The 14,073-nt window shown below is 47.0% G+C and overlaps 2 protein-coding genes across 8 annotated transcripts in view; one reads left to right on the top strand and one right to left on the bottom strand.

Annotated features, from left to right (window-relative positions):
• Window positions 1-989, bottom strand: part of LOC6730330 (band 4.1-like protein 4A) — a 55,359-nt gene extending 54,370 nt beyond the window's left edge. For 5 of the 7 annotated variants that reach the window (XM_016177897.3, XM_016177898.3, XM_016177894.3 and 2 more), the window contains exon 1: window positions 185-989. The gene's annotated coding sequence lies outside the window, so the exon portion shown is untranslated. The remainder of the gene's footprint in view (window positions 1-184) is intronic. The other 2 variants (XM_016177899.3, XM_039295997.1) reach the window with 1 other exon arrangement.
• A 5,686-nt stretch (window positions 990-6,675) lies between these two features.
• LOC6730329 (pH-sensitive chloride channel 2) lies at window positions 6,676-9,752 on the top strand. The gene is made up of 2 exons (XM_002105575.4): window positions 6,676-7,132; window positions 7,903-9,752. Exons 1-2 carry the CDS (start codon window positions 7,027-7,029, stop codon window positions 9,390-9,392), a joined length of 1,596 nt encoding a protein of 531 aa, XP_002105611.2. The 5' UTR covers window positions 6,676-7,026; the 3' UTR covers window positions 9,393-9,752.
• Window positions 9,753-14,073: the final 4,321 nt, after the last annotated feature.

The following is a 14,073-nucleotide window of genomic DNA, read 5'->3' as shown; positions in this document are numbered from 1 at the left end:
GGCTGGAAGCCCCACAGCTGGGCAGCGATGCGATAATGACTAAGATGAGGATGCATCAGGATGCAGGCACACGCTGCTCATTTCGCTATTTACACATTTGCATAATGACGGCGCGATGTCATTGCACTTCGGCTGGTTCAATGTGCGTGATGAGTTGAGTTATGGGCGGCGTACCCCCGCTTACCTGCTTCAGATATCTTTATGTGGGGCTGCGAGGAGCGCGGATTGGGGCAATCACTGGCTTATCAGCACACACAAATCAGAGCGGATCCCGAAATGCTCATAGGACGAAGACACTTTTATGGCTAGATGTTGATTGTATGCAAAGATGATATTTTAAGTGGGGAGCGCTCGGTTCGGTTTTATTTTATTCCTCCGGCTTGCGCCACATGGGAGCTTTTTCCGAGGAACTGCGGCTCCCGCTCCAAAAACACACACACTCTCACCAACAACGAACACACACACGCCGGGCAATAATAAAAGCGTAAATGCTTATTTATTTGCAAGTCGTTCGCGAAATGCGCTCTTTTATAATTTATGAAGACCGCGCACACGACGTCGACAAGCTCGAGAAATGCGAAATGCTAAATCGAAAACCGGCAACAAAAAAAACCGAAATTGGACTTTTTATTTGATATATTCTCCGTTTATGGTCGTTTTTGGAATCGGTCAGCGAGACGACCCTCATAAAAAGCAGGGCGCTCAAGTCACAGAACCTGATGATTGTCCGGGCTCAGAGGTCAGAGTTTGCGGAGCAACTGCAGTCCATCAATCACAAGTGCCGAATGCAGGCCGCCGAGTTTGCAGTTGGGCAACCGATCAAGCGGACCAAACCGACCGATTAGTCCGAAAGCAGCCGAAACCGAAGCCCAAACTCGATGCGAATTCCGATCCGAACGACAACCCAGTAGTTCCGCTGCAGCGTGCGTTACGTGCGACGGTCCAACAGCAACTGCCCGAGCATCGACTTGGAGCCGCCTGGCTGAGCCCCCGGGTGGAACCTGTTTCTGGGGTGGACCGCGAGTGTGGATGGTGTTGCGGCTCCGGAGTGGAGCAGGCGGCACTTTTGGCGCCAACTTTGGAGAGTTTCGAATGCCGGCTGGCAAAGAGAGAGCCATGGAGAGTTGGCCGGAGAGAGCGCCAGCACGTGGTGTGGTCTTAAGTGCGGCTTAAGACTTGTATTGTAGGAATGATTCCAGATAAAAATGTACGGAAATAAAGTAAAAGATAATGAACGAAAGTAAATTAATTTTGTAATATGCGTGAATATACAAATCATTTTTAAAATGCAGTAACTCATATCTCAGCACTTCTAAATATATTAATTCTTATCTTGCTGCATCCTGACCAATATTGTTTGCACATATATACACTTACAGTAACTACTATTTATACTATATTTACGAATGACTGTAGCAAAACAAACCGCGACATGTGTGTAGAGTTGGAGAGCGCATGCGCACAGCGAGAGCACAAACTCCGGGGGAAAACCACTCCAGAGAAGGAGACTCGAGTGCCGGCGACGAAAATAAATGCTACGGAATTGACAGGGGCGGCAGTCGGATTTGGATGAGTTCCTCTGGGGGGGAGATGCTCCAGACTGCGGAGCGGGGTGCTGGGACTACGACTGGGGTTAGTCAGCATCTGCTTTGTATCTTGCACGCCGAGTGATAGCTAAAGATACATGCCCTCATCTCGCGGCCTTAAGTGCGCTTGTAGCTGTCTATCAGCCAGAAATCACCCCATAGAACGTCGATGATCCGGCAGAGGAAGCCCGACGATCCGCGGGGAAGAGTACTGCTTCCTCGCCAGCAATTTGCAAACCGCAAGTGGCCGAGACATATCGGAATTCGCTGTCCTCCAGCTGAAGAACCTCCTCCGGCAACTGAAATCGACAAAGTACACACCCCCTACCTATCGATCAGTGGTCATCGGCTGTGGAATTTCCTCGGAAATATTTATCTACGCTAATTTCCCTGCTAAACTTGGGCAAGTGCCGGGAAACCGCATCATGGGCTCGCTAGCAATTTTCGCCGCTCGCGTGCCAGCTTGTTGCAACATTGCTGCATTGCAACATTGCAACAGTGCAACAGAGCAACAGTCCAGCGTGGCAGCATTGCAAAACGCCTTTAACTCCGACTTCCCATAGAAAAGTTCGTTTCGGCTGTCCACTTTGGTCCAAGGGTCCGGAGATGCCTCCTCTTTGTGGCTCTGTGGCGTTTGGTTTATGGTTTATGCGCCGCCGTTTTTGGTCTATTAAAATGATTGCAGTATTTACGTAGCGCTCTTCAGCCATAATTTGTATTTGCTATGCTCATCATCATCATCATCATTGGGCAGGGGCCACTCGAAGGCGAAGGCGAAGGCACATCCTCCTCCTCTGCGGTTTTTCCCCCTCCCCTTCCCCTGCACAGAGGAATGCCCCCGGCATTTGACCCTTCCCCAAAGTCTAAGCTCTTCTATTGCCATTGTTTATCTGCAACGAGCCAGGCCCAAAAACCAGTCCCTGGCATCGGGTTTCCTTCCCAGTCTCAGCGGATTGTGCGTTCATATTTCTGGCCTTATCGCCCCTGGCGTCACAGTGCCGTATTTACCACGATTATTGATCGCTTAATACGAGTTTGCCGCTCTGCGTGTTTATTTGTGCAGCTTAGAGATACTGGGCCCGTGTTTTCTGCATAAATATTTGTCGCATCGTGATCAATTACAGCTGACTGGGTTGACTGAGTCGCAGCTACAAACAGAGTCGTTGACTCAGCGTGAAAGTTGGGTTTGGAATTAAACTAATAATTGTATGTCAGGCCGGGCTTAAAACTTTCAGTTTCGCGGGGCGAGTGACTGAGTGTGTGACTGACTGGCTGACTGGCTGACTTCATTCAAGTGCCAGTTTTTGATCATTGCAGACATTATAATGCACATTCTCAGGCTAAAAAAAACGAAGCGAAGAAGAAGCTGGGGGATTTCAAAGTCAATCGACACGCCCACCGAGGACATTGAACTGGGGGCTTCGTAATAAAGTGTGCACTGAGAGAAATTGAAGAGCTACAACTTGGTAAAGATCATGAAAATAAGCCACTGAATGGAAAGGCCCCCAAAATAATGCTACTCATTATGGCTGATAATCGATCACTTTTGTATTAGTCAATTTCCCTGCTTTAAGATCCTTAAGATCTTTCGGTGCAGCATTAAATAACCAGTTTAGTGTGGCAAATTTTTTGTTCGAACTTCCGCTTAGCAGGAACGCAACCAATTTTGACAGATTACAAGGCAGCGAGTCGGCCCCAAGGCATCTTTTTGGCTTTTGGGTCTTGGGTTTTTGGTTTTTTGGGTTTTGGTAAGCCACCAACCGAGCAGAGTGGTAGGAAAGTAAGAGAGAACCCTAATCAATGGCCTCAGTGCAGGCGAGGCGATGCCATTGAACCACTGAGTCGGGAATTGGCCCGAAATGCAAACTGGCTCACTGAAATGGCCAACAGCAGCCGAATCGCCGCCCTGCTGCTTTCAATTACGTGTGCTGGCTACCAAAAAATTGCAAAATTCAAGCAGAGCCAACAAATTTATGGCCAGAACCGAGCGCAAACAGAGCCGTTCAAGATCTGCATTTAAAAACACAATGTCCGCAGACGCTTGCCAACGATTAAGCACCGCAAATCAAAAGCCAGGCAAAAGTGCAAAAGGAAACCACGAGGAAACCCCCGAGGAAAACCCCGGGGAACAAACCCGCAAATGACAAATGTTTGCACTGGGCGCTTTGCTTGAAATGCAACAAGAAAAGCGCCAAAAAAATGTGAAAAGCCACAACCGGGCGAAAACAGCCATAAAGTGTTGAGTGCTGGCGGAAATCACTTGAAACCGAAAATAAATCAAAGGAAACCATAATGGAGCACCAGCAGAAACAAAGGGGCAAGGCCAGAATCGAAAAGGAAAAGCGGAAAATGGAAAATAGAAAATAGAAAACAGCGCTGCCAGCATCCGCCGCCAACTCACAAAAAGCGATAAAGGCAGCGAGAATCTGCACAAATAATGAAATAAAATAACAGTAGTAAAAAGCCGAGCAGCAGTTATAAACGAGGTCCGGAAATCAAAAGCATCATCTCGAACCAACCCCACATCCCAGATCGGAGGCCCCGGCGTCCTTGTGAGTCGGCGACTCGTGTGATTTATGTCCCATTGTCCGGCGATGTCAACCTGGCCAACCGTCTGCGGCCAGTCTGGCCAGCCTTAATTGCTCCGGCGGCCGGCCACGCCCCCCTGCAGCCCCAGCCCTCCGCGGACATATACCGCAATTACAGACGACTATTACTCAACTCTTTATGTGGGGCTTCTCGTCCAGAAGATTGGATGCAATAAAACAAGGAGCGCGATAAGGCGGAATGCAGCTCGGTTTCTGCGAAAGCCATCGAAAACGTGGAATCCAATGCCGCACCTTTGATTTTTTAATTAAGTGAACACGTAATGATAGAAAGGTGTCATCAAAATCAAGATTGATTGTAATTGAGCGCAAATCAATCAAAGAACACATTTTTGAAGTGCGTTTAATGGCTGAGATATCAATAATACTCCTGATACAAGTACATATTGATCTGAAGATAGGAACTTATCAACTTGTAGATATTACAGAATAATATATTTATTTCTAAAAGGTATATTCATTATGAAATACCTTATGGCACCGTTTATCTGCCCTCGATTACGGGTCATAATTAGAGGGCACTCCTCGTCGGGCTTAATCTTCCGGCTGTTCAGAAACGCTCGATTGCCATTTAAAGGATTATAATTTCAGCGCTGCCGAAACTAAAAACTTCAGACGCAAACTTTGCAGACAGTTTTTGTGCCATTTAAACTCCCTTTGGGCTCCGTTCGGTTCAGTTTGGTTCGGTTCAGAGTCAGATTCAGATGCGGATTCGGATTCGGATCCAGACTCTTTTCAGAGCAAGGTGCAGTAGCAGGAGCAGGAGCTGGAGCTGGGAAAAAAGGGATTCGTCCGTCCGTTTAGTTTTTATTCGGCAGTGCGGCATTTGAATTCAAATGTGCTCTTAAATCGGCTTAGTTTTGCGAGCAGCTTTTATGTTCCCGGCGGCTTAAATTAATGCGCCAGCAGGGACTTCGTGCAAACAAAATAAAACGAAAGCACTAAAATGAAATATGAAAGCGGGGAGTGTGGAATATTTACCGGGCTTGAGAACACACGGGCAAGGTGATTAAACGGATTTTCAGCGTTTATATGGTCGGTGAGTGATTTAATTGATTTCAAGTTGCACGACTACTGCAGTTCGCCCCTGCCCCAAAGCCCCTTTTCCAACACCGGACAACCAAGCAATGGCTCTATCTAATCAGCCCACTTTCACGCCCACTTTCGGTCGAAATCACTGCTCTAAGTGTTGTGAAAATGAGATTGTAAACATTTTTAATTTGCCTTGTTAGTGCTCAACAATACCCTCACCACTATCAGCTATGACCGAAGTTATAGTCGGCATGGAGAATAAATTGTAGTAAAATATGTACTGATTACAAAGTTCATCTGCTGCAATAAAATCCAATCTTTATTGCTCAATCCCATGCGCAGTTTATAAATAAGCAACATTATTACATGGTTCAATGGGTCAAGTTCTGTACTACAAAATGAAAGAAAAAGTAATCAGCATGCATGTTGTCCAAAAAAAGGGTAATATTGTTGTTGATAATTATATTGTAGTAGTAATTCCAGATAATCAGTATTATCATTACAAACAGTAGGAGTGCTTAGATTGATCGGCAAATGTTGTAAATTAATTTTTCGCCCCTCAACTGGCGGGGTAAACACTCGATAAAGCCATCCATTTAGCAGCTAAAGAGACCAATCTGCTGCGATTTCGCAGCCATCTACGATGTTGCAGGCCTGCTCCACGTGCCACGTGCCTCCCTCCTCGTGATTCAGGAATCAGCCGACTGCATTAGCGGGCAAATGGACCTGGTGCTGGTGGAGTGAGGTGCGGATGCCACAAGAGTCGCAGCCATGCGTAATGCACTCCGGCGTAGTTTCGTTTCGAAGCCATAAATTTTTATGGGCCGCATGCAGCAAACAGCGGGAGGCGGTCCTGTTCTTGGTAAAAGTGGGCGAACGGCTGATTAAAGTGAAGAGCCAGCCGATGGGGGGCTGGAGCACTACGCCCTCCTCCCTGGATTCAAATGGTCCAAGATGCGCTGCGCAGTTCTAAGATCTTTCAACTGCGTTTCGCTTTGCTTTTGTACGCCAGTTAAATACCTTTTAATCTGTTACCACCCAGAATTTTCGAGTGACCACAGACCGAAAAGTACTCGTCAACATCCGTTGGCTAACCGCCGGCTAATCATATCACATCTAGCCAAATTGCAGAAATACTTTTGCCAAAAATAAACCGCCAGCGAATCGCTTCTGACAATGGGTCATCATCAATTATGCGATCGCTTCGGTTAACTGAAGTGCGACAGCGTATATCTCTATATCTCCATATCTCTAGAGGAGCCGACCACCGTTTTTGGCCGGGCACTTAATCAAGAGTCCGGAGACATGGGCAAACATTTTGGCCGCCCTCTCCGGCGGAATGATAACCGCAATTAACGGCATTACACCGCAGGTGGGGCAAAAGCCGGCCACTTACAGGCGATTTTGGCCAGCGGCGATAAGGCGCGCTGGCATCCAACAATAATTGGCCCGAACAAGCTGTCATGAGTGGCGAGGAATTAAAAGCCGCTCGCAATTAAAATATATAAGTTAGTAATAGATATTACGTAGAACGAAGCGCTGCTCCGAAGAGCGCGAACCCGAACCAAGCCGTCCGACTTCCGATATTCCGATATTCCGCTACTGGCGGACTGGACAGGCGTTTCGCCAACTCGCTGCCAAAAAGCCACAAGTTAAATAGTTAGTTAGTTGATCGAGAAAGGGCCAAGCGGATGGCCGTGAAAACGCAGCGCGCGAAAAAAGAAAATAGAAAATCGTCGCGAAATCGTCGCACTCCTGAAAACTTACTTACTTGAGTCCCGTGATTCGAAAAACAACGAGGTATGACCAACCGGAGAATGGATACACTTGGGATTTTCGTACTCATCAGCTACTTGGGATTATCAAGTGCGGCCGGAGTTCATCTGAGCGATCTTCAACAGAATCTGGGTAGGTTTACAAGAGTATCTACAACTGATCAAACGCAATTTCACGGATGCGAAAAATGGGAAAAATTGGAAATTTAATTATCCTATATATCTTTTAGTTTTGCATATTTTTTTGTACTAAGTATTCACGTTTCTAAGCGCATTGTCATTATAAAAACGAATATTTAAACTGAAGTTGTAGACAACGTTATCACAATATTAACCATTTTATCATTTCTTACCGAGCTTACAATCATGTGACAAAGTTTAATTTCCTCATGCTCCCTGAACTAAATTGATTTCACAATTTAAACAGCAGTTTATAACTTTAGAGAAATATGTATTTATTATTTTCAGGAGGGAAGGAACGATACTTAGATAATTTTGGCAAAAATATTCAAAAATTTAAGAAAGAACATCTACCAAAATTAGCATGTTTCCAACAATTTTTATTATTTTTGGTCAGGATTCTTGGAAATTCCAGTTTTAAGCAATGTTATACCCTTTTTTAGCTTATCGCAATTAGACCATATTTATTTTTAGTTCGTCTAGATTATTGTGAATACTAAGACAAATTATCTGCACTTAAAAATCGTATCAATCATATTGCAGTTACCATTTGAACTGCTCGTGCCCTCTGCGAAAAAGATTCTGACTTCACAATATCTTGTTCTAAAGAATTAAAGTTCAGTAGAGGATAATTATTAAATTTATTCGATTTATTTATGAAGAAATATAGTCTTACCATTTATTTTTTAATTTCACAATGTCAAATATAACTTTGTTTTTTAGCCGCCAATGGATCGGTGGTGCTGTCGCCTTTGAACACCACGGATGCTTTCAGTGTGTCCATCAACCTGTCGCAATCCACTGTGAACAATTGTCCTTCGCTGGAAAACGCAGAGTCCATGGCGCAGATGGAGCTGCTGACGAGACTAACCGCCGGCTGTCGCTATGACAGGATGGTTCCACCCGTGGTCCACAACAAAGATGGCGAGGAGGTACCCATGGACATATATGCCCGGTTCTACATATATGTGATGAAGAACCTGGACTCGAGTGACCTGCAGTTTACGGTGCAGGGTCTGCTGCAGTTGCGCTACTTGGACCCGCGCCTGGCCTTCTCCAGCTATCTGCCCAACCGGAGGCAGCCCATAATGGGGGAGTCTGAGCTGAAGAAGATGCTCTGGGTGCCACACATATTCCTGACCAACGAACAGGCCTCCACTGTGCTGGGTACCAGCGCCAAGGACGAGCTGACCAGCATTTATCCGAATGGCACGGTTCTGACTTCCACGCGGCTGCAGGCCACGCTGTACTGCTGGATGAACTTCCAGAAGTTTCCGTTTGATGAGCAGAAGTGCAAGACCACACTGGAAAGTTGGATGTACAACACCACGCTGGTGCAACTCCACTGGGAGACCGATAACCCAGTCAGCTTCGACAAGCAGCTTCAGCTGACGGAATACAACCTGATTGGGTCGCTGTACAACGAGTCCATCCGGGTGTCCAACGAATCCTACATGTCCCATGGCTCCTTGGAGGGCAACTACAGCATCATCAGCTTCACCGTCCTGCTGACTCGGGAGGTGGGCTACTACGTGATCGACTACTTTCTGCCCTCGATCATGATAGTCACCATTTCGTGGGTGTCCTTCTGGCTGCAGGCGGATCAAACCCCCGCCAGGACTACTCTGGGCTGCACCACGCTCCTCTCCTTCATCACTCTGTCCTTGTCCCAGGAGAACAATCTGATGAAGGTGAGCTACGTGACCATGTCGGAGGTGTGGTTCCTGGTCTGCACCATCTTCATTTTCGGCAGCCTGGTGGAGTTCGCCTTTGTCAACACCATCTGGAGGCGAAACAACGATCTGCAGCTCAAGAAGCGAACCACCAAGTATATAGTCAAGTCCACATTTGTGCCACATCTGAAGAAACATCGGCGGCATGGATATAAAAGGACCGATAGCACTATGAGCACCATGAGCACCACCAGCATGGACAAGACCTGCGGTCCCAACAACACCGTGATCACCATAGAGACCCCCATCATAATCGGAGGCAGTCTCAGTCGTGAGGACTCGGCCATTAGCTTGGACGAGCAGGACGAGACCTCCACCTCGGAGTCCAGCGATTCGTCGAAGGTGAAGCCCGCGCAGACCTTCGCCACCATGACACCCAAGGAGGTGTCCCTGTGGATCGACCGCAAGATGCGGTTCGTCTTCCCTCTGTCCTTCATCGTGTTCAACGCCTTGTTCTGGACCCTGGTCTACTGCCTTTGAGGCGTTCGTCAGGGAAAGAGAGCCATTCTGTGATCCTGGAGCATCCTCACCCTTGCCTCACTAGCCTTAGTTCCCAAAGGTACGAAGACACTTGCTTAACGTTCGGCCGACTGACTAAATCTTCTCGCAAGGACACTAATCTTGTCAAAACCCCACCTATGCTATGGCAATAAATGTTTTCAGGCTCTGCAATGCGAAAATGGTGTAATTATTCCCCCAGTCGGCCGAATCTTGAGCAAGTGTCGCGCACCCTTAGTCCACAAATCCCCGCCAGGTGATGGGGAGATCCCTCCTCTCCGGGGCAGTACGTGTTATGTAGTCTGTATTTGTTTCTAATAAATTATACGTTTTGATACAACACCTCCCCCGACTGAGCACGTACGGATCTGATAAATACGTTCCTATTAGCAGCGGGCAGGGGCCATAAAACCCGGGCGATGATGGGGCAGTCAGCTATATTTGTATCAATGAAAAAATCATAATGCCAGCACGCCCCACTGCAGTCAGCTCGATTCCCAATTAATTGCCCGTGATGATGGGACTGCTGAAGAGTCTAGCGGTTGCTGCTCCTCCAGAGGATCCGCCGCCACTTTCGTTGCACCATCGAGTTCACTTGATAAATTAACGGCTCATGCAACACGTAAATTGATTTTAAATTGCCTTATAAATGAACTCCAATTCGCCGGGCAATAAACAATGTGCTATTGCGATCTCCTCGGCGAGATGCCAAATAATTTCGCCAGCTAGTCGTCGGCGGTGAGAATGGGAATTAATTGGCGGTGTCCATAAGTTGGATCGATCCGAGGCTCAGAGCGCATTGCTATGCAAAGCCCAACTGGCCATCAATCCCGGCCTCATTCCGTTTCCCGAACTCGTTTTAGCCACTCCGCCGCAAGGTGTACATAATGAGATGTAATCTGTCAAAATTAAGTGCATCGCCGGACCACAGGAAAGCCTCCACTGCAGAAAGCCTCCTGCTCCAGCCTGCTCCCTTTTTTCGAGGAGCTGGATGCCAGTTAAAAATTCGTTCGCTGCCTGAAACTTTTTAGGCTCGACCAGTTTATTGAACTCGCCCAGCGAGGGCCGCTCTCTGCGTTCCAGTCACCGGATGTTCCCATGTCAGGCGGTAAGCCGGCCATATGATAGATGCCCCGAACAGCTGGCCGCTGTGTACTTATCAATCGGCTCCCGTTGGGATTCCTATGGGTCTTGGAAAACACAAGCCCAAAACGGCTCAACTCCCTCAACAGAACTTTTCTTTATCGATTGGCCGCATAATGGGTCAGCCGGAGTTCATTTACACGCCGCTTATTTGTTTAGCTTAACTTCCGATTCCGATTCTGATTCCCCAGACCGAGAAGTAAAGAACTACTAGAGCTACTACTCTTCGCAAATGAGCTGCATAATCCGCGAGTGCTCCAGTCCGATTGTTTTCCCTCTTTTTACTTTTCCTCGAGCCTCTCCTTTGGCACATGGGAATTACAGACATTTCCATTTATTATTATGAGGTCCGGCCGTATAATTTGCAGTCACTTGCGACCGCCCGAGGCTCCCACACGTCGTCCCGCGTTGCTCAACCATGAAGTTGCAACGTAAATGCCACCGACTCCAGACTCAACCGCAAAGGCGGGGAACTACATATAAATGGGTAAATTAATAAACAAACGAACAAAAGAACCAACACGAAAGACACAATTATTGTAATGCGTTACTTGGACTGCGAGATGGGGTTTCCCACCAAGCGATGGGTTTCCACGGGGATGGGGAAGTCGTGGGATGACTTGAAGACAGGAATACGAATGGCTCATAAGCAATTGCAAGGCGTTTTTCATATTTTCAATAGTGCCAATAAAAAATATAAATATAATAATATATAATATAGGGTGTGGTGCTCAGTTCAACAGAGGAAACGTGATGGGAAATTTATAGTAGATCTGTGGAGCCATATACACATTAAATAAATATTAAAAACAAGATTCAATTTGATTTATTTGCTAGCTTAAGCACATTGTTCGCTGTATTATCAGCACCTCAAGTGGATTAAAGCTACTTTAAAGATGATGAATATCATCCCCACTTGCTTACAAACAAACGACAAATATCCCATCTATCTGCCACTTATTTTCAGAGAGCATTGTGTAGTCGTGGTCCAGATACAATCCCCATGTAAATACTCATTGCATTAGTCGCTTTATTTTTAGATGGTGGGAAAAATTCTATTTCGAGCCGCTTTCGGAGCGCCCAACTCAGATCGCGGCTATCTGAACTCCAGAATCAGAAACAGAAACGTCGACCGCGAGACAAGGCGAGCAGTTTCATTGTTGTTATGTTGGTTTTGGCAGCGAATTCTGTGTAGTGTTTGAAGCCTGTCCACCGTCTAGATGTCTGGCTCTTGGACTTCGGGCTGGCGGACTGGCGGACTGGGGATTGGTACAGAGCCCCATTTCCAGTCCAGTCACGCTCGGTGGGCGCTGGTTCAGAAGTCAAGTACGAGCCATTGCCGACCACTTGGCCAAAGCGTGCGAATGAGCCCAAGAGCCGGGACTTGGCAATCGATTTTATGACTAATAGATGCCTTAAATAACCGGCCAATACCGGCTAATTTGGCCAAAGCCGTGTGCAAATTTAATGCACATCATGGCCGGGCATTAGCATAAGCCTTTGCCCGCCGGATTAAGTTGCCAGTCTGGACAAACCGCATGGCTAATGAGAATGCAGCGACTTCGTGCTCCTGGTCCAGCTCCAGCTCTAGCTCCACATCCACATCCCAGTCTTGGGTATTTACATGCCGCATGCCACAACCTATTAACAAATTGCAAACAAAACTGGCGACCGCACAGTAGCCGCCCATTCTGGAGGACTGCATCTTACGGCCCGAGAAGTGGGCGTGCATTCTAAATTATGGTGCTAATAAGGAGCTGCCTTTGCGGCTAATTTAATGGAATGCAAACGCACTGCGTGGATGCATCATGGCTGGGGCGCCCGGGGCTACCGGAGATTCCGCTGCTCTCTGCCGCTGCCTTGACCCACGATGATCTCTTGGCGGACTTGACGATGGCGCCGGGCGATTAGTTGGCGTGCACCACGGCAGCTGCAACTACAACTGCATCACCGGTGGCGCCTGTGCACCACCGCAACACACCACGCCACTCCACACTGCACAGATTTGAATCATTCACTTGGCTTGAGCCTTGAATCGCCCAAAGGCCCCAAACGTTTTGCACGTTTTTCCAATGAAGCCGCCAAACGGGGCGCCCCTCCCGCGGTCATAATTAATGAAAATTGCAAGGGCACTCGGAAAAATGTTGAGTAAACAATGATGGCCATGGGATACGTTTCAAATTCACAAATAAGTCGCACCAATTTTCTAGTTTCCAAAAAAACAGTCATCTTTAACATATGGCCTCATTAATAGTACTTCAGTTTCCAGATTCTTCCCCTTTCCCATTATAAAGATCGCTTCCATCCAGTTTTTTGCCATGTAAATGCAACTGGTTTTTAGATTTCCTATTTTTACCACGCCCTGAAGCCATTGCGATCGATCGCTTAACTGGCCACTTCTTTGGGAAATACCTTTTCAGGTAGCCATGTGACGACCCCAGTTTGGAAAACTCCCCTTAGGGCGTCGGTTATTAATTAGTATCTGCTTATCGGCGTACTCGCGTACTCGACTCGAACATTTGTCATAGATACGTGTACCAAACAAAGGTATCCGCGCTTTTATGGCAGGGGAGTGCCCCACGAAAACGGAGTCGACAACGCTGAAGCGGCCTGATCTTATCGAGAAATGTTTTGCTCGCCGTGTGACACTATCTTAAATGGAACTGAGTCGCCCGAGTTGCGGGTTAGCCAACTTTGGCCCGGATGAAATGCTGGTGCTCATCCGCAATTTATGGCCAAGTGCGGGCGGAGCGGGGTAACCCAAAGTTGGCCCAGACCCGGGCCATTCTAATTCGAGGCTGCTTTTAATTAAACACGATATCGATAGTGTAAGTGCAGCAGCCTTTCAGCCTGGCGCCACCAAAGTTCCCTTCTGGCCACGGCCATGTGGCCATTGTCAAATGGTAATCATGAAAGGCATCAACCTGTCGCGGTTATCGCACCAAGTGCGCTAAACGGCTGGCAAACAGCAGTTGGCGCAGAGACAAACAAGCATGACTGGGACTGTCTGGGGAGCAGATCATGTACAGCTTCTCTGGCAATCACGCCTATAATGACTAAGAACTTCCAGAGGGAAAAATCCATGGCTTTCTAGTATAACGTATCTCCATACATGACCCTATAAATCCATACAGAAGACCCTAAATAAATTGTAATCTCACCGGACATTAATCCTCCCCAGAACTTACGCACTGCGTTTAATTTATATAACTATACAAATAGTGAGACCCCCAGTTTTGATAATCTAAAGTCAGCAGAGAATATTCGTCGAGTCTTTAAGGTATTCTCCAGAAAATGCTTTATTCAATAATAATATCTTTCAAAAACATTTCTCTTCTATTACGAACGCCAAATTATTTTGCGAAGCTTTTATAAAATATGAATGCTGCTCCTGTGGAGATTTCTATTTAATTTGTGACTCATTTGTGAATGATTCAGACGCCCGGGCAACTCTGGTCGCAGATAGAGCTCCTCATTCCGGGGCTCCTCCTTTTAGCTCGCTTCGTTTGCGGCGGTAAAC

This window comes from Drosophila simulans, chromosome 3R (genome assembly GCF_016746395.2).
Source record: "Drosophila simulans strain w501 chromosome 3R, Prin_Dsim_3.1, whole genome shotgun sequence".
Classification (NCBI taxonomy): Eukaryota; Metazoa; Arthropoda; class Insecta; order Diptera; family Drosophilidae; genus Drosophila; species Drosophila simulans.
Note: the sequence above shows the minus strand (reverse complement) of the source record. Positions and strands in the feature narration are given on the sequence as shown.